The sequence below is a fragment of the Pseudophryne corroboree genome, chromosome 6, assembly GCF_028390025.1.
Source record: "Pseudophryne corroboree isolate aPseCor3 chromosome 6, aPseCor3.hap2, whole genome shotgun sequence".
Taxonomy (NCBI): Eukaryota; Metazoa; Chordata; class Amphibia; order Anura; family Myobatrachidae; genus Pseudophryne; species Pseudophryne corroboree.
Window position 1 is genome coordinate 134,010,023 of NC_086449.1, and position 25,126 is coordinate 134,035,148.

Below are 25,126 nucleotides of genomic sequence, written 5' to 3' on the forward strand. Positions count from 1 at the left end.
GATCGTAGTGTGATTGACAGGAAGTGGGTGTTTCTGGGCGGAAACTGGCCGTTTTCAGGGAGTGTGCTAAAAAACGCAGGCGTATCAGGTAAAAACGCAGGAGTGGCTGCAGAAACGCAGGGCGTGTTTGTGACGTCAAACCAGGAACTAAACGGACTGAGGTGATCGCAATCTGTGAGTAGGTCCGGAGCTACTCAGAAACTGCAGAGAATTATTTAGTAGCAGTTCTGCTAATCTTTCGTTCGCTATTCTGCTAAGCTAACATACACTCCCAGAGGGCGGCGGCCTAGCGTGTGCAATGCTGCTAAAATCTGCTAGCGAGCGAACAACTCGGAATGACCACCAATATACTGTAGGACAAGTATAGGGTAACTAACATTGACATAAGTATCAGGGTGGCAGAAAACAATTGGATTAGGTGACGTTGAGGATGGTTTAAGTAAGAGAAAGACAAGCACATGAGGGTTGAGGGCCCTGCATGTGAGAGCTTACATTCTAAAGAGGAGGGACAGACAGACAGGGATAGCACATATGGGGTAGATAGCGTGGAACAGATGGTTAGGATGAGATTAGGCTGGGTTTGGTGAAGAAGTGGGTCTTGAGAGGCTGTTTGAAGTTTTGTGGAGAGTCTGAACGGGAAAAGTAGGGAATTCCAGAGAAAGGGAGCAGCACGTGAGAAATCTTGATCGGGTGGGAGTATAAAGGGAGATAAGGTCAGAGATGTTAGTGGGAGAAGAGTGGGTTAGGGCTTTGTAAGTGAGTGTGAGAAGTTTGAATTGGATTCTGAAAGGAAAGGGAAGCCAGTGAAGGGCTTGTAGGAGAGGTGAGGTAGACATAGCATATGATTTAAGGGAGATATAATTTATTATTGACATGGTAGGGACCAAATGCACCAACCAAACCAAACCGTAAACCCAACTCATGACATGCCCCTAGGTGCAGTGAGCACTGCCAACAGTGGTAGGAACCACTGGCAACTGTTTAAGGGGGCACTGAGAGAGGCACAAGAGAGTTAGGGGGAGATTTTGCAAAGCTTGGAGATGGATAAAGTACCAACCAATCAGCTCCTGTCATTTTTCATACGCATCCTATAAAATAATAGATGGAAGCCGATTGGTACTTTATCTCTCTCCACTTTATCACTCTTTAAGCTTTGATAAATCTCCCCTTTAACTAATTAAAAGAATGTGGGCAAGAGATAGGTTCCTCCTGTTCTGATGCTTAAGGTGGGGTTAGCTCTAATTGCACATATGTTTGCTCAGAGACCTTCTTTGAAGGCCAAACTTGGATCAGCACAAGTTATAGGAGGCTTCTGTAGTACATGTTGGTAGTGCAGCAGCTCTCCTTACCAAGGCCAGAGCTCTGGGGGCTGTCTGTTGTTCAAAGACTCTAATGATTCTATATAACAGCAGTAGATGAATGAAATGGTGGCACAGAGGGTAGTATGGGTGGGTGTGGCTGAGACTGGGAGAGATAGCAGCAGGTCTGATCACTAGCAGCAATCTCTCGCTGGAACTATAAGCGGAATGGCGAAGCCCCAGGAAGGAAGCTGCTAGGGCGAGGGAGCCCCTCCTGCATTACCACTCTGTACTAGCCAGTAGCGCAGCTTTAATAAGCATAATATCAGGGAAAATGAAGGTGTCAGTAAGTGAGACATAATCAAAGTATCCTATTAACAGGGCGAAGAGTAGTTTAGATCTGCTGCCGCTTATGGGGTCTATTCATGTAGGTGTGTGGTACTGAATTGTTACATTTCACTATATATCGCATCAGTTCTATGTGTAGCTTTGTTAAGTAGCAATTCATGTGTACTCACCTTCCCTTCCATGGGATCCGAAATAAGGGGTTCGGTGGTTCAGTTTTCTGCAGCGGTCTTCTGATTTCCTGCGATTTCTATGCATACGCAGTCTTCTAGTAGTTTTTTTTTTTCTGCGCATGTGGCGGCATCCTGTGTGACTGGCAGGGCATAAGAAACCGGCTGCTGGCCTATAAAGGGGATGGGGCTTCAGCGAACGACGGGCAGAAGTATTCAATTTCCCTGCCCTTTTCTCACCGAAGTTCAGATTATGCCAACCTAAGATGTCGAATCTGGACACAGCAGAGAAATGGAAAACTGGGCTTACCGTTCTTATATGAATCACAATCACCATTTGAAAGTATGATGATGTGATGCAGACACACAGCGGGGGCACCGCCGGAGATGTAATGGACTTCTCCATAGTCATCCTCTCTGTGAATAGAACAAAACAGAGAAAGAGCCACAGGGCTTTTCACTGCCCCATGAATAGACCCCTATACAGTATGTACTATATAAGCATGGGCAGCATGTAGAGGCGATGAGTGGCTGTACCGGCAGTCGGGATCCCGGTGGTTAGGACACCGATGCCGGAGTCCCAACCAATTGCAATGCCGGCAAATGGGGGCAATTCCTATTCATGGGGCTAGGTTGCGCTCACCGATACCCCCTCCCCAACCCCCCCCCCCCCTCACGGGGATTCTGGCGGCCGGGATCCCGTGGCTGGGATGCTGACCCCCGCGATATCGACCGCCAGCATTACAGTCCCAACCCATGTAGAGACCTCAATATACTTTGTATAATCCTGCATCTTAGTCTGTTGTGAGTCACTGGAAAGTTGCCATTTCTGTATTACCAGTAAGAAGTGCAGTATGTATGTGTTGATATAAAGGAAAATTGAAAGTGTAAGCACAGCTAGCTCTCAATAATAAAAGGAATGTAGTTCCCAGGAACCACCATACTCACAGCAGTCCTGCAATACTGTAAATAACCAGCTTTTTCTGCAGCGGGATACACTGGTATTCCACAGGGAATAACATTGGGGTATAGAGTTGGATCTTGATCCGAGGCACCAACAGGCTAAAGCTTTGACTGTTCCCAGGATGCACTGCACCGCCTCCTCTGTAGCCCCACCTCCAGGACTGGAGCTCAGATTGTAAGTTGGTGGCAGCTAACAGGTGGGGCTGCGCTAGGCATCCCTGAAAAGAGCTTTTCTGACAAGAAAGAAGACTTCAAGGGCCGCAGCACAGGCACTAGATGCTGTGTATATCATGCTGACATCCTGTGCTGCGGCTCCATCACCTCCCCCAGCTGCGCTGCATACTCCTGTGTCCTGGTTGCCGAGTACTTGAAGCAGAGGCGCTCCGGTCATCAGGCACACATCACCGCTCCTGCTCTCTTGGATCGCGTGGCCGCACTTCAGGGAGGAGGTAAGAGGGTCCTCCAGGTGGGACCCACCGAAATCGCAATTCGATCCTGGGACCGCGCCGCTGGCATGGACACTTTGGCCGTGCAGGAACCCCACTATAACCACCAGGGCAGGGAGCACAGGTCGGATCTACTAAAATCCGTTTATTATAGGCTTCATAGTACCCGGTGGTGAAGTCCAGCAGAGAGGATAAGGCGCTGACCTGTAGCCCCTCCCCCAGCTCCAGGCGCCATCTATAGCAGGTGTTCCCGCCCTGGTGCATCTCTCTCTCTCCCTCATTCCCTGTCAGCGTTTGGGCGCCATTTCACAGGGCTGCACTGATCCTGTGACTGCTGGGCACTGTCTCCTCTGTAAAGCCGCCTGCCTCATCAGCGCTGTGCATTTACAGGACACTTAAGTATTCTACATGTCATTTAGACAGTGTTCGTTAAGAACAAGTGCACTTCAATATGAATATTTAGTACACGTATTCTGTGATATACATCCAGTGGTTACTGTGCATTGTTATATCTGACTACATATGTAGTCTTACTAGTCCAGTGCAGTTTTATTGTTTTATATGTCAGAATTTCTGCATTGTACCTGTGACTGTGTGTGCCTATAGCAATAGTGGTTTCAATTCTGTGTATCACACATATTGCTATCACTATATTCTGTACCCTGGGGGGCTAAGTGCGTCAGGGTCTCATATACCATATAGTATTCCACAGGATATACTGTTTTGTATTTTTCACTGTGTGTTTCAGTCACCTCATACCACTTAAATCCTCTGTTTGTGCTCTGCATTTGTGGTCACCAGTGGTGGAACTACCCTGCCAGTACAAGCTGTGCCTTGCACTGGGGCCCGCCACTGTCAAGGGGCCCAAAGCAGCGCGGCATGTAATGAGTCAAACTGACTCATTATATGCCGTTGTGTGCTGCGGGCCACCGCCGCCCGCCGAGGAGCGCAATGGCCACGGGGGGGGGGGGGGGGATAGAAGGAGGAGGGGGGAGGTGGAGGAGGGAGCCGCAGCAGCGCTATGTAATTGGTGAAGGCGCTGCTGCTGCTGTCCCTCTCCTTCACCATAGGCTGTCCTCCACTGCTGTGAATGCCGGGATGCGCTTCCCTCATCACATCGGCGGAGGACAGCCTATGGTGAAGGAGAGGGACAGCTGCAGCGGCGCCTCCATCAATTACATTGCGCTGCTGCGGCTCCCTCCTCCTTCTCCGCTGGCCCGGGAATCTGATCATCATCTGCCAGAAGCTGCACCGAGGAGCCTGACTGCCAGCGGAGACTCCTTTCTTTCTTTCTTTCTTTCTTTCTTTCTTTCTTTCTTTCTTTCTTTTCTGTCTGCCGTAATGTGTAAAAAGTGCACGCTGTCTGCCGTAATGTGTAAAAACGGCACGCTGTCTGCCGTAATGTGTAAAAAGATGACAATGTCTGCCGTAATGTGTAAAAGGTGGACGCTGTCTGCCGTAATGTGTAAAAAGGGAAATCTCTCCGCCGTAAGGTGTAAAAGGGGTTCTACCTGGTTTAGTGGTGCTACTGTGTGGCGTAATTTGAATAACGGAGACTACTGTGCACCGTTATATGAATTGGTATTATTTTGTGGCCACACCCCTTCCCCACGAAGCCACGCCCCTATATTTTTTGCGCGCGCACTGCCCCTGTTTTAGATAGGGGGGGGACTCGATGCCGTTTCTTGCACACAGCGCTAAAATGTGTAGTTACGGCACTGTTGCTAGGTATCCATTTCCCTGGCCCAATAATATCTGCTACACAAGGTGGGAACTCCACAGATGCTCCTGCATCATGCAGTGCTAGCGCCACGGATTTACCTGAGGAAAAGATTTCAGCTGAAGGTTCAGGTACTGGGTGCTCTGCACCTTCCAGTCAGCCCGCAGCACCTGTGACAAATCAGGATCCACCATGGGCCACATTTTCAAATATGCTGACTACGCTTTAACATGACTTATGCCCCCTGTGGGACCGACTTCGGTTCGGATTTATTACAGGGTCTTAAAATACTTACTTCACCTGGTGTGCCAGTAAGAACTATGATGCATATACTTTCAGGACTTCCAGACTTTTGGCTTTTCTACAACAAGGCCTGGACTTGGGCCTTCGTTTAGTCTCCCTCAAGGTTCATATTTCTGCCTTGTCGGTATGGTTTCAGAGGAAAATTGCGTCTCTTCCCGATGTTCATACTTTCAGCCTCCCTATGTTCCTCCTGTGGCTCCATGGGATCTGTCAGTTGTTCTTAATGCCCTTTAAAAGTCTCCATTTGAACCTCTTGAGTCTGTGGACCTTAAATGCCTTACACTTAAGGTCGTTTTTCTGTTGGCTATTGCCTCTGCTAGGAGGGTGTCGGACTCGCCCAGGTTATTTGCCTAAGGTGGTATAATCTTTTCACCTTACTCAGGAGATTGTGGTTCCGGCCTTCATCTCTTCTGGTTTGTCCTCCAAAGAACAGTCTTTGGATGTGGTACGGGCTCTCCGTATATATGTGGAAAGGACTGCCTCTATCAGGAGGTCAGATTCCATTTTTGTCCTTTTTGGTTTTCACAAACGTGGCTGGCCTGCAAATAAGCAAGCCTAGGCCAGATGGATTAGAATGGTGATTGCACAAGCTTATGTGCAGGCTGGACTTCCAGCTCCTGCTGCTATCAAGGCCCATTCTACTCGGCCGGTTGGACCTTCTTGGGCAGCCCGCCATGGCGCGTCCGCAGAAAAATTGTGCAAGGTGACTACGTGGTCCTCAGTGAACACGTTCATCAGGTTCTATGCCTTTTGATACTTCCGCCTCCCAGGATGCTTCCTTTGGATGCTGGGTTCTTGTGCCCGCTACAGTGCGTCCCCTCCCATGAGGAACTGCTTTAGGACATCCTCGATGTTATTCCCTGTGGAATACCAGTGTATCCCGCTGCAGAAAATGAGATTTATGGTAAATCTTACCATTGTTAAATCTTTCTGCGAGGTACACTGGATTCCACAGGGCGCTCACCCTGACACACTTAGCTTCTTTGGGTTTGTATGGCATTAGCCGCTAGTCCCTTCTCCTGTCGTGATAATGTGGGTCTATGTGACTAACATTTACCGTCTCTCTTACCTGCTACTGCATTGGACTGGTTAACAAAACTGAGCTCCAGTGCCTGGAGAAGGGGCTATGGCGGAGGCGGTGCAGTGCATCCTGGGAACAGTCAAAGCTTTAGCCTGTTGGTGCCTTGAATCAAGATCCAACTCTACACCCTGATGTTATTCCCTGTGGAATCCAGTGTACCTCGCAGAAAGAAATTTAACAATGGTAAGTCTTACCATAAATCTCCTTTTTTTTTTTTTCTTCTCTCATTCTCAATAGATCTAAGTAAATAGTCTGTCTGTTTGTTAGCATTCAATTGTTCTGTAGCTCTGCATTATACGTTTGTTTTATAGGTAGATCAATTGCATTTCCAAAGTCAGAACAATATTCAATTGGCAGCACACGTGTTACAATCAGATTGCATTGAAATCTCTCAATTACAATACACACATCTGCTCAATCTACATATGATGGAATATACCCACACCATCTAAAAGAAATCTGTAAGGATTGTATTTATGTATATGTGTGGCCAGCTTGTGATTTGTGCCCCTGTACTTTGTCTTGGTCACCGACAGCCTCTCTTCTAGCTCAGTGTGTCCTTGTTGTGTTGCAGGAATGTACTAACCCTTGCTGTGATGCTTCCACATGCAAATTCAAGGCAAATGTTCAGTGTGCAGACGGGGAATGTTGTGAGAAGTGCAAGGTGAGTGGAACCTTGTATAATATATTGCACCTTACCCTTAGGCACCTGTCCCTTCATAGGGAGCCTTCTCTGTAACAGATGGCAAAGTAACATCATATTGGTTTAGTCCCTTGTGTCCCTTGTGTGCTTCATACGGCAGACATATGAGTCCGGATGCGAGACGGCCGGAGCTCCAAGATTCCAGTCGAACTTGTATGTATTTTTAAAGCGGCAAACATTTACAAGACAGAACCAGGTTAGTTTTGCCTTGTAAATGATTGCCGCTTTAAAATAAACACACTGGTCTGGCCAGAATCTCGGAGCTCTGGCCGTCTCACACTGCATTACTTTCGGCCAATAGGTTCTACTGTATAAACCTTATGAGATGGAGTTACAAAAACTTAGATTATTTTTTAAATATTGACTGAAAAATGATTGGCCAAATTAGAGATGACTAGGGATTAAAGATAAAAGATAAAGCGGCTCATGTACAGTTGGTTGTATTCATGTTTTTTGCAGAGAATAAATACATATTTTCCTTACTTCAGATGTACGCAAACAATACATATGCTTACATCTGCACGCAGGTTCAATTGTTTCTCATGATTACCATTCCCTATGATGAGAGAATCAGATTTGGGATGGGAAGGGAGAAGAAATAACAGGCCAAGTTCAGGGTGCTTTCATGTAATTGTGACCAAGTCAGACCTGTGTATATATTTCATAAGCATCTATTTGGATGTGTATCTCTTGTTCAACTCCTAGGGCACTCATTCCCAAGCTCTGCCCTTAGGACCCCAGGTCACGTTTTCTAGGTCACCTAGCAGTTGTACAGACAGTGGTGCAAGTAGAAATATTTTTTTAGTGGTACGGATAGTAAAAATGGGCATGGTCACATGTCATGAGGGGGCGTGGTCACACGAAACTAGGCGAGTAGATACATGATAATAGGGGCATGGCCACATTATGCCACACACCGTAATGCCCCTTACATATTATGTCAAACCCCTTAATGCCCATTACACATTATGCCACACAATGTCATGTTTATTACACATTATGCCAGACACTGTAACACCCATTACACATTATGTCACACACCATAATGCCCATTACACATTATGCCAGACACCGTAACACCTATTACACATTATACCACACACGTAATGCCCATTAAAGATTATGCAATACTCCATGGTGCCCTTTAAACATTATTCCACACACAGTAATGCCTTACATATTATACCACACAGGGTAATGCCTATTACATATTAAGCCATAAACAGTTATGCCACTGATACCATTTTATGTCCCACACACACAAATGCCCCTTACAAATGATGCCCCAGCTGTGGGCTGGTGGTACTGAGTACCACCACCATATTTTTTAGTGGTACTCCGTACCTCCCTACTTTCAGCACTGTGTACAGGTATACTCAATACTCACTGGGGTTAATTCCAAGTTGATCGCAGCAGGAATTCTGTTAGCAATTGGGCAAAACCATGTGCACTGCAGGGGAGGCAGATATAACATGTGCAGAGAGAGTTAGATTTGGGTGTGGTGTGTTCAATCTACAATCTAATTTGCAGTGTAAAAATAAAGCAGCCAGTAGTTACCCTGCACAGAAATAAAATAACCCACCCAAATCTAACTCTCTCTGCAAATGTTATATCTGCCACACCTGCAGTGCACATGGTTTTGCCCAACTGCTAAAAAATTTCCTGCTGCGATCAACTTGGAATTACCCCCACTGATCCATTTTAAAAGATCCACAGATGGAGCTAATTATTTAACTTGATATTCTTTAAGAGTCCTTGGAAACAGGAACTTGCATGGGCTCCTGAGGTCAGAGTTTCAGTACTTATTCCCTAGTGCACAGGTTCTCAAACTCGGTCCTCAGGACCCCACACGGTGCATGTTTTGCAGGTCTCCTCACAGAATCACAAGTGACATAATTAGCTCCACCTGTGGACCTTTTAAAATATGTCAGTGAGTAATTAATACACATGTGCACTTGCTGGGTTACCTGCAAAACATGCACTGTGTGGGGTCCTGAGGACCGAGTTTGAGAACCACTGCCCTAGTGCAATTTATACATTGATGAAGTACGGCAGCCCTACTATGATAATACACAATTTATTAGTGTGGCTGCCATATTATGTGACGATGAGGCCAACTGTTTGCATTTACTTAATTGATATTTGCATTTGGGCCACAGTAGGATTATGGAAAGTACTTGCGTAGCAGGTGTCTACAGCATCCTTGAGTGTGTTTAAGATAAGGCAATGGGCCAAGAGAGAACCAGAGTTGCAAGGTGCACTGATTGGTATCAGAAATCATTATTTTAAAACATATAGGTATATTCAATTCATGTCGGATCCTTTCCGACGGAAAGGATCCGACTTGTAAGTATTCAATGCCGCGGCCAATCCCGACAGGTTTGGCCCATTCCCAACAATGGCAATCCAACTTTTTTTAAAAGTCGGATTGACATTGTCATTGTCGGAAATGGGGCTAAAACCTGTCGGGTTTGGCCGAGCTTCCGACAGAACACGTGGATTCCGACAATCCACGTGTTTTCCGACAAGTCGGGAATTCCCGACTTGTTGGAAAAAAACAAGGGGAATTGAATAGGTCATAACCTTTTCCGACATAAACCTGTCGGAAACTGCCGTAATTGCGACAAGACGGGAGTTTCCGACAAGAATTTAATACCCCCCATAGCCTGTATTGGTAATTGCTAAAATGTTATTTGCAGTTACTCCAATATATTGTGAACTAAGAAAGACTTGCGAAGAAAGAAATAAGTGAATAATTAAATTAGTCATCATGAGACCTTTGGGTACTAAGTATTTTACATATTCATAATCTCATGGATACAAAATAAAAGGTAAATGTGATTACCACAAGTAATTGTGACATGCTCAGTGTGTTCCTTCTACACAGAGTTTGATGCCAATTATTATTGACTCCCGTGAAGTACACACATGTACATAAATATTGTATCCTTTTTCCCTTTTTTTTTTTTTAAATCCTTTTATCTGGGTTTTAGCATACTGTCAATATAAATATAATAAATGGTCAGCTTTATAGTATGACACTGAGTGTTGTGAGGACATGGCAGTGTTTGTATAATATGCCCATAATTATGTTAGTCAGGGCCGGATTAAGCCTTGGGGGTGCCTGGGCATTTAAGACAGGGGGGCCTCGATAAAAGGTGGGGGATGTATATTAGATTGTGCATACCACCCAACATGTCCCATTCCAGTAGGGACAAAATGCTTTCAACATGGAATTCCCACTTAATACATGATTGGCGTCACCTGTGTTGAACTATTTAATTGATAAGAAAGATACTTCAACACAGGTAATTGCAATAATAAATTAAGCAGGAGGTCCAGGTAGAGAGCATTTTGTCCCTCCTGGAATGGGTCATGGTGGGAAATATAGATTGTGTTTATTAAATATAAACCAATGGTGTATATTAGTTTTAACTGCAATGCCTGGGTACATTTATAGCTCCACCTAATTGAAAGACAACTATTTTATAAACTTTTCCTGTAGTGGAACAAAGACAACTTAACCGTAAAATACACATAGAAAAATAAAAGCATTTATCTTGTCACATGCAAGAATAGCAGCAGCCTCTGTACTACTTACACACTGGGACAGGACTCAGGAGGACTATATGTGTGATTCTCTATCTCTAGACCCAAATGGTTTAGTTGCATAACAGTTTACACAAGGCTCAGACACCAAAGCAGGGAAGAGGAGAAGCTGGGATCCCTGTGTCACTTACAGCTCTCTCCACCCTCCTATCTCTCCACTGGTCACAAAGCTCTGTCGGTATCTCATGAGACATGATATTCCTGTATCGTTACCTTCACTTCATACTGTCCTACTAGCATTCTGGCTGCTGGTTCTGCTGCTACTTAAGAGGTAAAGCTAGTAATGTCAGTGTGCTCTGGCTGGGGGGGCCCCCTGACAAAGTGGGGCCCGGGGTACAGTATGCCCTGCATCCCCCCCTTAATCTGGATATGATTTTAGTGCCACGACCTTGACAAACTTTGAATTTAGGCCCTCATTCAGCTTCAGTACAGATTCTGCTAAATCGCAAAATCTGCTACTGAAAAAACGTCCTTCTGGGAGCCGCCCTGTACAGGGCAAGGCCGCCCAGCATGAGAAGTGCCTCCCAGTGCTGCAATCGCATTTGAAAATGGGAACGTATTGCAGACATCTGGCTTACCGGTAGCCCCCTTGCATACACAGCATGGCTGCATATGCAGGCGCACCAGCGCCATGTTTTGCCCCGCTCTGGTAGCGTGTAACATCATGCGGCTGCCCCTAAAACAGTATGGACATGCCTGCTTGGGCGGACCACATTCCACCCTAACACCGTGTCACTGCCCGCAAGTGTCAATCACAGTGCGATCACATCCTTCTAGGATGTGATCACGACACATGTGCAGAAGGACGATAATAGTTCGTTTGCAAAATCGCAGCAATTAAAGCTGCTGCTGAATAGGACCCTTAATCCCTACAATTGTTCATATTGGTATAAACCGTTAACGGATAGGATTATTTATTTGGATTATTCTCCGGAATAGGACTGATCTAGAGTGTGGAGTCCAGCATTTTATACATTGGATTTTAAAATCCATGTGGAACACCCAAATCCAAATGCATTATACAAAATGTACTTATTTGATTCCTTTACGATTCCCAGCGCCCTGTTGAAAGTTCACAGCCAATTACTGGATCAGATTTGTACTACATAATATAGGGGGCTATGTAATAGGTTCCTAGTTTAAAGTACCAATGTGTTTTGTTTTGTTTTTTGCAAGTTTGCTGCTAGATCTAAGGATGCAATTCGATACAAAGCTGATTTTGCCCTATAATAATTGTCACTTTACATTTAGCAACAAACTCATCAACAGAGTAGGTGACTGTCTATGCAGGTTCATGTAAATATATTCTGTCTTTGTCTGTCTAAATCAGTTGGATCTTTGGTAGCCGGTGTCCTCTCTTTTCTCCTTGCAGATTAAGAAAGCAGGAGCCGTCTGTCGACCCGCTAAAGATGACTGTGATCTGGCAGACATGTGTAACGGGAATTCTCCAGTCTGCACTGCAGATCGCTTCATATACAATGGCCACCCGTGCAATGATGGCCGAGGGACGTGCTACAATGGGAAGTGTCCAATGTTACAAAGCCAGTGTGTCGACTTATGGGGAGCAAGTGAGTGAACACTAATATTAATATAGTAGACCTGTAACTTTCAGGTTGTTAAAATATACATTCTGGCTGGGAGGACATGCTGGTGCTTGCAGTACCACAGGATTCAGAGATCGAACCATTGTCAGGGCAGTACGGATGGTGTATGGGTTAGCATTATTGCCTCACAGCACTGAGGTCATGGGTTCGATTCCCACCATGGCCCTAACTGTGTGGAGTTTGTATATTCTCCCCATACTTGCGTGGGTTTCCTCCGGCTACTCCGGTTTCCTCCCACAATCCAAAAATATACTGGTAGGTTAATAGGCTTTCAACAAAAAAAAATTAACCCAAGCGTGAATGCGTCGGTCTGTAGATGTGGTAGGGAATATAGATTGTAAGCTCCACTGGCGCAGGGACTGATATGAATGGCCAAATATTCTCTGTAAAGCGCTGCGGAATATGTGTGCACTAAATAAATAACTGGTAATAAATAAATAATTGTCTGAGCACTTGAATGTCAGTCTATTGCCGTGGGGAGAATAGTACAGTGTATAGTATTACAAATTCTGCCTTGTACGTGACCTGAAGGGAAGGGCCACTTACTATCCATTAAATATGCGTAGGTGAGATTCAGTTAAGCATGAGGTTACGTTCTCTCCACTGCAAATTAGATTTGGTGAACTGTAATTGAATTTCTTTATTCTGTAATACTTGTAGACCTATTTCTCCCAGCTAGGAGGAGAGGCACATGGGTAAAACCTTCTATGTAGGTCAGGGCCGGTTCTAGCCTTTGTGGCGCCCCGGGCAAAAATAGGGGCGTGGCTTCATACAGGGGCGTAGTCAGTTACGCCCCCTGTAGAGTTGTGCCCCTATTTGTGCCCCCTGTAGAGTAGCGCTGCTTAAAAAGAAAAAATACAAAAAAAATAATAATAATTAATACTTACTATCCCCGCTCCTGATTCCCGACCGCTGCTGACCTCCGCCGCGCCGCTCCTCGGATCTATGGGAGAGACGTCATGACATCTCTCCCATAGTACAACATAGACACTAGAGGTCAATTATGGCCCCTAGCGTCTATGTGCCAGTCCCACAATGCTGTGCGGTGTGCAATGCCGTCATCGCGCACAGCAAAGGTCCTCTACACGAAGGGAAACTAGACGGGTAGCGTCTTCCCGTCTAGTTTCCTTCACAGCGTCGCACAGTACTGGGGGGCACTGACAAACAGTATCTTGCCATGGCGCTGCACCCTCCGGACGGCAATGACGCCATCCGGAAGGCGGCGCCCCGGGCAAAAATCCTGTGTGCCCATAGCAAGATCCGCTACTGATGTAGGTGATAGTGCAGCTTTAAAGAATAATCATAATAATACAGTAATTTGTCATCCTGCCACTTCAAACTCTTAGATCTAATATTATTCCACTTAAAGAACCGCACCGTTTCTTTATATCTGGGTCGATAGATTATACTACAACCTAAATAATTTATAACATTAGGTGTAATGCAGCCCATGAAATCATCCCAGCATAAACCATGTCTGTTGTCCCCTAGATTGTGCATGACATGTCCACCCTTACCCAGATTGCTGTGCTACTGTATGCTGTACAGCCCTTAGTCATGGTGTGCACAAACCTCATGTTACCCATGTTTTTGTGTGTCCAGTGTGTGTGTTGATATTTAGATATTTGTATACTGTGCCTAGTTTGTGTGCATATAGTGACAGTGACATTTCAGTTATTGGAACATCCAGCAATCCCATTTTATAGCCCTGTTTACACCCTTAGATGCTCTTTCATTACAAATCACCAAATCACTTTCTCTGATGCAGGCGCTGTAGTGGCAGAGGACTCTTGTTTCACTATAAATAAAAGAGGCACCAACTACGGGTACTGTCAGCTCCTGGAGGGCAGCTACATACCATGTGAAGCTAGGTGAGTACTATATTACCTCTGTCATCTCTGACTTCATATAGGGGGCCATTCTGAGTTGATCGCAGCTGCATTTGTTCGCAGCGCAGCGATCAGGCTAAAAAATGGCAGTTCTGTGCATGCGTATGCGGCGCAATGTGCACGCGCGACGTATGGGCACAACGAACGATGCAGTTTTGCACAGGGTCTAGCGATGCATTTCAGTCGCACTGGCTGCCGCAGAGTGATTGACATGAAGAGGGCGTTTCTGGGTGGCAACTGATCGCTTTCAGGGAGTGTTCGGAAAAACGAAGGCGTGCCATGGAAAACACAGGCGTGGCTGGGCGGGTGTGTGACGTCAAATCCAGAACTGAATAGTCTGAAGTGATCGCGAGCGCTGAGTAGGTTTTGAGCTACTCTGAAACTACACACATTTTTTTTGCAGGCGCTCTGCTATACAATCATTCGCACTTCTGCTAAGCTAAAATACATTCCCAGTGGGCGGCGGCATAGCGTTTGCACGGCTGCTAAGAACTGCTAGCGAGCGATCAACTCGTAATGACCCCCATTATCAGGGCCGGGTCACTAGTACCCCTTTCACATCGCACAAATATCCCGGTATCGACCCGGTATATTGCCGGGTTGACACGGGTCACTGTGTGATGTGAAAGGGCCCATGGAGAATTCCCGGGTCACCTGACCCAGTAATTCATCCCGGGTTATTTCTGGGCTGAATACTGGGTCAGTGGCAGTGTGGACGGGTTGCCGGATCGATGCGACCCGGGACCTGTTCACTACATAGGGAGAGGTGGCGTGGGGATCAGCTCATCCGCCCCCGATGTCAGCTCTGCCCTCCGCCGCTATGGCAACCCTACCTGCAGATCTTGGGGTCCAATACCGGGTCCCACCTGGGAAGGACCTGTTTCCAATTCCCGGGTGGGATCCAGCATTTGGAGATGTGGAAGGGACTATAGAGCTCATGCTTGTTGGAGACACAAAACACACAGCATAATTATGCCCATATGCTGAGTCTCACTCATTCCAAGATGTATCCAACTCTGAACCAGTCTGTTCTGCATGAACATGACCTTAAGGGGGAGATTTATCAAAACTTGGAGAGCGATAAAGTACTAACCAATCCTCTGTCCACTTTATCTCCCTCCAAGCTTTGATAAATTTCCCCCTGTGTTTTAATATCCTCATCTCCATCATAAAACTAGATAAATAATAGCTAATGAATCAAACAACACACAAAAGGAAATACTCTTTCATTACTGCAGTATACTGAACAAAATGATCTAACATCTGGGGAAAACATTTTTGTGACCATCTATGATTATCTGTACACATAAGGGGATTATTAGAGTTGGGAGCGACCGCTGCTGGGTGACAAACAGCTGTGAGATTGGAAAGCCCTGACCTATTTACCAAAGTCTGGTTTCCACCATGCAAGGGTGTCACTGTATTTCATGCCTCGATCAGAGGAGACTTCTGAGGACCTCAGAAGAAGAGTTGACCATGCTCATCAGGCTGGAGAAGGTCACAGAACAATTTCTAAAGACTTTGCCCTTCCATCGTTCATTGGACGGACAGTGTACAAGTGTAGAAATGTTACAGTGCTGAAAAGTGGTCATATATGCTGTTCTACCCCAGAGTAATGTGAGAGGATCTATAGACTTCTCTGACACTGTCTGATGTCCGTGCTCATGAGTCTGTGTTCTTGAGTCCACCATCAGGCAAACACTGATACCCCTTTCAGACCGCCAATGGCAGGTTGCACCCGGGAACCGTACACTGGTGCTTCCTGGGTGCGACCCGGCTGAGCCCGTTTCACAGCCGCTGTTCCCAACCTGAAATATTGCAGAGTTGGTGATGCGGGTGGGGGTGGCGCCTGTTTATCAGATGATCTCCAAGTGCCGCCTGTACAACTCTGAATGGTAAACGGATCGCATCGACCTGGCCTTCCCATTCACACAGCACAGCGAACCGGGTTGAACACGCGTGCAGCCCTGTACGCTGCTCGAGTTGGAATACCTGGTCGCTCGACCCGGATTATTTCAACTGGGCCTGGCAGTCTGAAAAGAGGTACAAGCAAGAATAATGTGCATTGGAGGAAAGTAAGCCACTACTAAGGACATGGCTACCCATTTAAAGATGGCTAAAGTCCATATGGATAACTAGGAAAATTGCTGTGGACAGATAAGTCTAAAATAGAACTTTTTGGATTCAATTAAAAACCAAGCGTTCCAACATAATCTCATCCTAGCTGTGAAATGAGTGTGTAGCAGTATTATGGTTTGGGTGCTTATTCTCACTGATGGAACTGCAAGTGTGTCCTTCCTCATCATTGCTGCAGTCACATTAAACAGCCCTTCTAGAGGAGGACATACAGTATAAGTGGAGGACATAGGGATTATAATGGCCAATGATATCCTGTCTATGGATTATGCACTAACATGGTGAGTGTCCATGTCTGTCTTCCACAGCAATGTGAGGTGTGGAGTACTGTACTGCTATGGCGGCAGTGACAATCCCAGTGTCTATGCTTCTGTTGCTTCATTTTCAAAATGTCGGGGGGTTATGGCTGCGGCGGGAATGGTGCAGAATGGAACAATGTGTGAAGACGGAAAGGTAAGTGCACAGTACAGTAGGATGAAAAGCATTGTCCATCTTTAATTGATTTTGCTTTATCGACTTTCTATTATTATTATTATTATTATCCTTTATTTATATCTCACCACAAGGGATCTGCAGCACCTAGCAAAGTACATAAACAAATGAGCAAAACAAGAAAGCATTGACTTACAACAGAAGACATGTAGGACAAGTACATGGTATATAAACATAACTGCATCAGTGGTCATAACGCTGAATAAAGCAGAAACCGAGGTTAGATGCCGTTGTAGGGAATATGGAGGAGATTATAAAATAAGATAAGAAAAGGATAAACGCATGAGGGGAGATGGCCCTGCTTGTGAGAGCTTACATTCTAAAGGGGAGGGCAGACAGATAGGGGTGGCACAGATGAGGTAGAGAGTGGGCATGGAACAGAGGGTTAGGATGAGATTGGGCTGGGTTTGGTGAAGAAGTGGGCCTTGTGAGCCCATGTGAAGTTTTGTAGAGAGGTGGAGAGTCTAATGTGGTGAGGTAAAGCATTCCACAGATACGGAGCAGCACAGGCGACATTTTGGTGGTAGGAGTAGGAGGAAGTAATCAGTAGGCAGGAGAGGAGGCATGCATTTGTGAAGAGGGTGGGTGGGAGTGTAAAGAGAGATGAGGTCAGAGATGTAAATGGTGTTTTCATTCCCCCAATAAGGCTCAGCTGTACCTGTGCATTGGCTACATCACAGAAACACAACAAAAAAAACTACATAACTGCGGCTGCACGATTGGCATAGTGGTTAGCATAACTGCCTCACAGTACTGAGGTCTTGTTTCACACTAAAGCCATGACCTTGTGGAGTTTGTGTGGCCTCCCCCAAGTTTGCGTGGGTTTTCCCCAGGTGCTTAAGTTTGCCCCCACAATCCAAAAACATACCAGTAGGTTTATTGGGGTCTGACAAAAAAATAAGAATTTACTTACCGATAATTCTATTTCTCGTAGTCCGTAGTGGATGCTGGGAACTCCGTAAGGACCATGGGGAATAGCGGCTCCGCAGGAGACTGGGCACATCTAAAGAAAGCTTTAGGATCACCTGGTGTGCACTGGCTCCTCCCCCTATGACCCTCCTCCAAGCCTCAGTTAGGATACTGTGCCCGGACGAGCGTACACAATAAGGAAGGATTTTGAATCCCGGGTAAGACTCATACCAGCCACACCAATCACACTGTACAACTTGTGATCTGAACCCAGTTAACAGCATGATAATAGAGGAGCCTCTAGAAAAGATGGCTCACTACAACAATAACCCGAATTTTTTGGTAACAATAATTATGTACCAGTATTGCAGACAATCCGCACTTGGGATGGGCGCCCAGCATCCACTACGGACTACGAGAAATAGAATTATCGGTAAGTAAATTCTTATTTTCTCTGACGTCCTAGTGGATGCTGGGAACTCCGTAAGGACCATGGGGATTATACCAAAGCTCCCAAACGGGCGGGAGAGTGCGGATGACTCTGCAGCACCGAATGAGAGAACTCCAGGTCCTCCTCAGCCAAGATATCAACTTTGTAGAATTTTACAAACGTATTTGCTCCTGACCAAGTAACTGCTCGGCAAAGTTGTAAAGCCGAGACCCCTCGGGCAGCTGCCCAAGATGAGCCCACCTTCCTTGTGGAGTGGGCATTTTAAGATTTTTGGCTGTGGCAGGCCTGCCACAGAATGTGCAAGCTGAATTGTACTACAAATCCAACGAGCAATCGTCTGCTTAGAAGCAGGAGCACCCAGTTTTTTGGGTGCATACAGGATAAACAGCGAGTCAGATTTTCTGACTCCAGCCGTCCTGGAAACATGTATTTTCAGGGTCCTGACCACGTCAAGCAACTTGGAATCCTCCAAGTCCTTAGTAGCCGCAGGTACCACAATAGGTTGGTTCATGTGAAATGCAGAAACCACCTTAGGTAGAAAATTTGAGGACGAGTCCTCAATTCTGCCCTTTCAGAATGAAATATTAAGTAAGGGCTTTTATATGATAAAGCCGCCAATTCTGACACCCGCCTGGCTGAAACCAGGGCTAACTCGTCACTTCCATGTGAGATATTTTAAGTCCACAGTGGTGAGTGGTTCAAACCAATGTGACTTTAGGAAACTCAACACAACATTGAGATCCCCAAGGTGCCACTGGAGGCACAAAAGGAGACTGTATATGCAGTACCCCTTTTACAAATGTCTGAACTTCAGGCACTGAAGCCAGTTCTTTTTGGAAGAAAATCGACAGGGCCGAAATTTGAACCTTAATGGACCCTAATTTTAGGCCCATAGACAGTCCTGTTTGCAGGAAATGGAGGAAACGACCCAGTTGAAATTCCTCTGTAGGGGCCTTCTTGGCCTCACCCCACGCAACATATTTTCGCCAAATGCGGTGATAATGTTTTGCGGTTACGTCTTTCCTGGCCTTGACCAGGGTAGGGATCTTCAGGATCCGGCGTTCAACCGCCATGCCGTCAAACGCAGCCGCAGTAAGTCTTGGAACAGACAAGGCCCTTGCTGGAGCAGGTCCTTTCTTAGAGGTAAAGGCCACGGTTCGTCCGTGAGCATCTCTTGAAGTTCCGGATACCAAGTCCTTCTTGGCCAATCCGGAACCACGAGTATAGTTCTTACTCCTCTCCTTCTTATGATTCTCAGTACTTTTGGTATGAGGGGCAGAGGAGGGAACACATACACTGACTGGTACACCCACGGTGTTACCAGAGCGTCCACCGCTATTGCCTGAGGGTCCCTTGACCTGGCGCAATATCTGTCTAGTTTTTTGTTTAGACGGGACGCCATTATGTCCACCTTTTGTTTTTCCAACGGTTTACAATCAGGTGGAAGACTTCTGGGTGAAGTCCCCACTCTCCCGGGTGAAGGTCGTGTCTGCTGAGGAAGTCTGCTTCCCAGTTGTCCACTCCCGGAATGAACACTGCTGACAGTGCTATCACATGATTTTCCGCCCAGCGAAAATCCTTGCAGCTTCTGCCATTGCCCTCCTGCTTCTTGTGCCGCCCTGTCTGTTTACGTGGGCGACTGACGTGATATTGTCCGATTGGATCAATACCGCCTGACCCTGAAGCAGGGGTTTCGCTTGACTTAGGGCATTGTAATTGGCCCTTAGTTCCAGAATGTTTATATGAAGAGATGTCTCCAGGCTTGACCATAAGCCCTGGAAATTCCTTCCCTGTGTGACTGCTCCCCAGCCTCGCAGGCTGGCATCCGTGGCCACCAGGACCCAGTCCCGAATGCCGAATCTGCGGCCCTCTAGAAGATGAGCACTCTGCAACCACCACAGGAGGGATACCCTTGTCCCTGGTGACAGGGTTATCCGCTGAAGCATCTGAAGATGCGACCCGGACCATTTGTCCAGAAGGTTCCACTGTGCGTGGAATCTGCCGAATGGGATTGCTTCGTAGGAAGCCACCATTTTTACCCAGAACCCTTGTGCATTGATGCACTGAGACTTGGTTCGGTTTTAGGAGGTTCCTGACTAGCTCGGATAACTCCCTGGCTTTCTCCTCCGGGAGAAGCACCTTCTTTCTGGACTATGTCCAGAATCATCCCTAGGAACAGAAGACAAGTCGTCGGAACCAGCTGTGATTTTGGAATATTGAAAATCCAATCGTGCTGCCGCAACACTACCTGATATAGTGCTACACCGATCTCCAACTGTTCCCTGGATCTTACCCTTATTAGGGAATCGTCCAAGTAAAGGATAACTAAAATTCCCTTCCTTCGAAGGAATATCATCATTTCGGTCATTACTTCAGTAAAGACCCGGGGTGCCGTGGACCATCCCTACGGCAGCGTCCGAACTGATACAGTTCTGTACCATAACCTGAAATACCCTTGGTGAGAAGGGTAAATTTTGACATGAAGGTAAGCATCCTTGATGTCCCGAGACATCATGTAGTCCCCTTCTTCCAGGTTTGCAATCACTGCTCTGAGTGACTCAATTTTGAATTTGAACCTCTGTATGCAAGTGTTCAAAGATTTTAGATTTTAGATTTTAAAATCGGTCTCACCGAGCCGTCTGGCTTCGGTACCACAATAGTGTGGAATAATACCCCGTTCCCTGTTGCAGGAGGGGTACCTTGATTATCACCTGCTGGGAATACAGCTTGTGAATGGCTTCCAAAACTGCCTCCCTGTCAGCGGGAGACGTCGGTAAAACAGACTTTTGGAAACGGCGAGGGGAATACGTCTCGAATTCCAATTTGTACCCCTGAAATATTATCTGAAGGATCCAGGGGTCTACTTGCGAGTGAGCCCACTGCGCACTGAAATTCATTGAGAACGGGACCCCACCGTGCCTGAACTTGTAAAGCCCTAGCGTCATACTGAGGGCTTGGCAGCGGCGGAAAAGGGTTTCTGTTCCTTGGAACTGGCTGATCTCTGCAGCCATTTTCCTCTCCCTCTGTCACGAGCAGAAAAGAGGAACCCTTTTGTCCGCCTGCCAACCAGGACTGCGCCTGATAATACGGCGTCTTATTTTGAGAGGCGACCTGGGGTACATCCCCTCTTTTAAGGCAATACTTCCAAATGCCGTTTGGAATCCGCATCACCTGACCACTTTACTGGAATAATTGGACAACGCACTTATACTTGATGCCAGTCGGCAAATATTCCGCTGTGCATCCTGCATATATAGAAATGCATCTTTTAATTGCTCTATAGGCAATAATATACTGTCCTTATCTAGGATATCATATTTCCAGTCAGGGAATCCGACCACGCCAACCCAGCACTGCACATCCAGGCTGAGGCGATTGCTGGTCGCAGTATAACACCAGTATGTGTGTAAATACATTTTAGGATACGCTCCTGCTTTCTATCAGCAGGATCCTTAAGGGCGGCCATCTCAGGAGAGGGTAGAGCCCTTGTTTTTACAAGCGTGTGAGCGCTTTATCCACCCTAGGGGGTGTTTCCCAACGCACCCTAACCTCTGGCGGGAAAAGGTATACTGCCAATAACTTTTTAGAAAATATCAATTGTTATCGGGGGGAAACCCACGCATCATCACACACCTCATTTTATTTCTCAGATTCAGGAAAACTACAGGAAGTTTTTCCTCACCAAACATAATACCCCTTTTTTTGGTGGTATTCATATCAGAAAAGTGTAAACTTTTTCCATTGCCTCAATCATGCAATGTGTGGCCCTATTGGAAATCACGGTTGTCTCTTCACCGTCGACACAGGAGTCAGTACCCCTGTCGGCGTCTGTATCTGAGGTAACGGGCGCTTTAGGGCCCCTGTATGAGACGTCTGGACATGCACAAGCTGAGTAGCCGGCTGTCTCATGTCAACCACTGTCTTTTATACAAAGCTGACACTGTCACGCAATTTCAACAGTACATCCACTCAGGTGTCGACCCCCTAGGGGGTGACAACACTATTTCAGACACTCTAATCCGTCTCCTCATCATTTTTCTCCTCATACATGTCGACACCAACGTACCGACACACAGCACACACACAGGGAATGCTCTGATAGAGGACAGGACCCCACTAGCCCTTTGGGGAGACAGAGGGAGAGTTTGCCAGCACACACCAGAGCGCTATATATATACAGGGATAACCTTATATAAGTGTTTTTCCCTTTATAGCTGCTGTATTGTTATATACTGCGCCTAATTTGTGCCCCCCTCTCTTTTTTAACCCCTTTCTGTAGTGTAGTGACTGCAGGGGAGAGCCAGGGAGCTTCCCTCCAACTGAGCTGTGAGGGAAAATGGCGCCAGTGTGCTGAGGAGATAGGCTCCGCCCCTTTCTCGGCGTCCTTATCATCCTTTTTCTGTATGTTTTAGCAGGGGTTAAATGCATCCATATAGCCCAGGAGTTATATGTGATGCATTTATTTTAGCCATATAAGGTTTTTTTATCGATTTATTGCGTCTCAGGGCGCTGCCCCCCCCAGCGCTCTGCACCCTCAGTGACCGGAGTGTGAAGTGTGCTGAGAGCAATGGCGCACAGCTGCGGTGCTGTGCGCTACCTTATCTGAAGACAGGATCGTCTTCTGCCGCCGATTTTTCCGGACCTCTTCGCTCTTCTGGCTCTGTAAGGGGGACGGCGGCGCGGCTCCGGTGACCCATCCAGGCTGAACCTGTGATCGTCCCTCTGGAGCTAATGTCCAGTAGCCTAAGAAGCCCAATCCACTCTGCACGCAGGTGAGTTCGCTTCTTCTCCCCTTAGTCCCTCGATGCAGTGAGCCTGTTGCCAGCAGGTCTCACTGAAAATAATAAACCTAAACTAAAACTTTCACAAAGAGCTCAGGAGAGCCCCTAGTGTGCACCCTTCTCGTCGGGCACAGAAATCTAACTGAGGCTTGGAGGAGGGTCATAGGGGGAGGAGCCAGTGCACACCAGGTGATCCTAAAGCTTTCTTTAGATGTGCCCAGTCTCCTGTGGAGCCGCTATTCCCCATGGTCCTTACGGAGTTCCCAGCATCCACTAGGACGTCAGAGAAAAATATATAAAAAAAGAACCCTGGTGTATATGTGTGTGTACGTGTGAAAGGGAATATAGATTGTAAGCTCCACTTGGGCAGGGACTGATGTGAATGACTAAATATTCTCTGTAAAGCGCTCCGGAATAAGTGTGCGATATATAAATAACTGGTGATGAATAAATATATGGATACTGGCCACATACTGTATGATGACTGGCATTTTAATGTATTCAAAAAGAGCATTGTGATGGCTGTGTGGAATAGTATAGATGTGGTACAGTCTCAGCTTGTTCATCTCCTGTGGCCCTCCCCAGGAAAAATCAGTCCTTAATGACGGGGGCGAATTTAAGGGTCAGGCCGCCCCTAAAATTTTTATTTTCTCCTTTTAGTTTATTTTTCAATAAAAACATTTTGCACTAAAGGGTCAATGGTCTGGCCATAAATGATTGCTACTTTAAAATAACAGGCGAACTTGCTGGGAATCCACTGATTCCTGCAGTTCTCAGACGATTATATTTTCCCCAAACACTTTTGGTTGATTTTTATCATTTAAATCTCCATAGGTGTCCCTGGGTTTTGTTTGAAGGCCATTACAAACCACAAGATGTTTTAAATGAATGGACTGATGTTTCTGTCTCTGCTCTTCCAGGTCTGTTACAATGGGAAATGTGCCGATATTGACAGTACCTTCCAGTCAGCAGATTGCTCTGCCAACTGCCCAGGACATGGGGTGAGTTCCAGCATACACTTATGGAGATGGTGGTTGTAGATAATAATTACACCTAGAGGCAGTGGTCATGGGCGTAGCTACCATAGGTGCAGGGAGTGCAGCTGCTATGGGGCCCAGAGCTGAGAGGGGCCCACCTTCCCTGACAAAGTTACATGTGTTATATAAATTTTTCACCATTGGGTGATACATACAGTAAGTGCCCTTACAAACTTTTGCCTTGGGGTCTGCAATATGTCTTGTTATACCCTGGACCTGCTCATTCTAATGTGGTATAAAATGGACTGGGGGGACATTATAATGTTACATAGGATGAACTGGGGGGCGCTATAATGTGGCATAATATAAACTTGGGACACTATGGCCCTCATTCCGAGTTGTTCGCTCGCAAGCTGCTTTTAGCAGCTTTGCACACGCTAAGCCGCCGCCTACTGGGAGTGAATCTTAGCATAGTAAAATTGCGAACGAAAGATTAGCAAAATTGCGAATAGACACTTCTTAGCAGTTTCTGAGTAGCTCCACACTTACTCGGCATCTGCGATCAGTTCAGTGCTTGTCGTTCCTGGTTTGACGTCACAAACACACCCAGCGTTCGCCCAGACACTCCTCCGTTTCTCCGGCCACTCCCGCGTTTTTCCCAGAAACGGTAGCGTTTTTTCGCACACGCCCATAAAACGACCAGTTTCCGCCCAGAAACACCCACTTCCTGTCAATCACATTACGATCACCAGAACGAAGAAAAAACCTCGTAATGCCGTGAGTAAATTACCTAACTGCATAGCAAATTTACTTGGCGCAGTCGCACTGCGGACATTGCGCATGCGCATTAGCGACTAATCGCTCCGTTGCGAGAAAAAAATAACGAGCGAACAACTCGGAATGAGGGCCAATGTTATAATGGGAACTGGGGGTACTTTCATGCATAATGTGTACTGCTAGCAGTACAATGTGATGTAATGTGAACTAGGGCACTACTATGTTTCAGAAAATGAACTAGGGCACTATTATGGGGCATAAAATTATCAACTGCTATGGAGAGGAGTTTCACAGGGGCCCCTTCAATATGTTGATATGGGGCCCACAAAGTTCTGGCTACGTCCCTGGCAGTGGTAGGGATTTGGGGAAAATACAGTGGCCTCAGGCCATCTTTCTTTCAGAGCTAACTATTTTAGAGCAAGATAAATATACATGTATGTGTTCATTGTAGATATTGTTTATTTATTACGCA

General features: G+C 46.3%; 1 protein-coding gene across 1 annotated transcript in view; it reads left to right on the top strand.

Annotated features, from left to right (window-relative positions):
• Positions 1–25,126, top strand: part of LOC134936687 (zinc metalloproteinase-disintegrin-like crotastatin) — a 154,453-nt gene that overhangs the window by 104,939 nt on the left and 24,388 nt on the right. Inside the window, exons 13-17 of the mRNA XM_063931867.1 lie at positions 6,901–6,990; positions 12,011–12,206; positions 14,011–14,113; positions 16,576–16,720; positions 23,821–23,901. Coding sequence (XP_063787937.1) covers positions 6,901–6,990; positions 12,011–12,206; positions 14,011–14,113; positions 16,576–16,720; positions 23,821–23,901 — 615 coding nt within the window. The remainder of the gene's footprint in view (positions 1–6,900; positions 6,991–12,010; positions 12,207–14,010; positions 14,114–16,575; positions 16,721–23,820; positions 23,902–25,126) is intronic.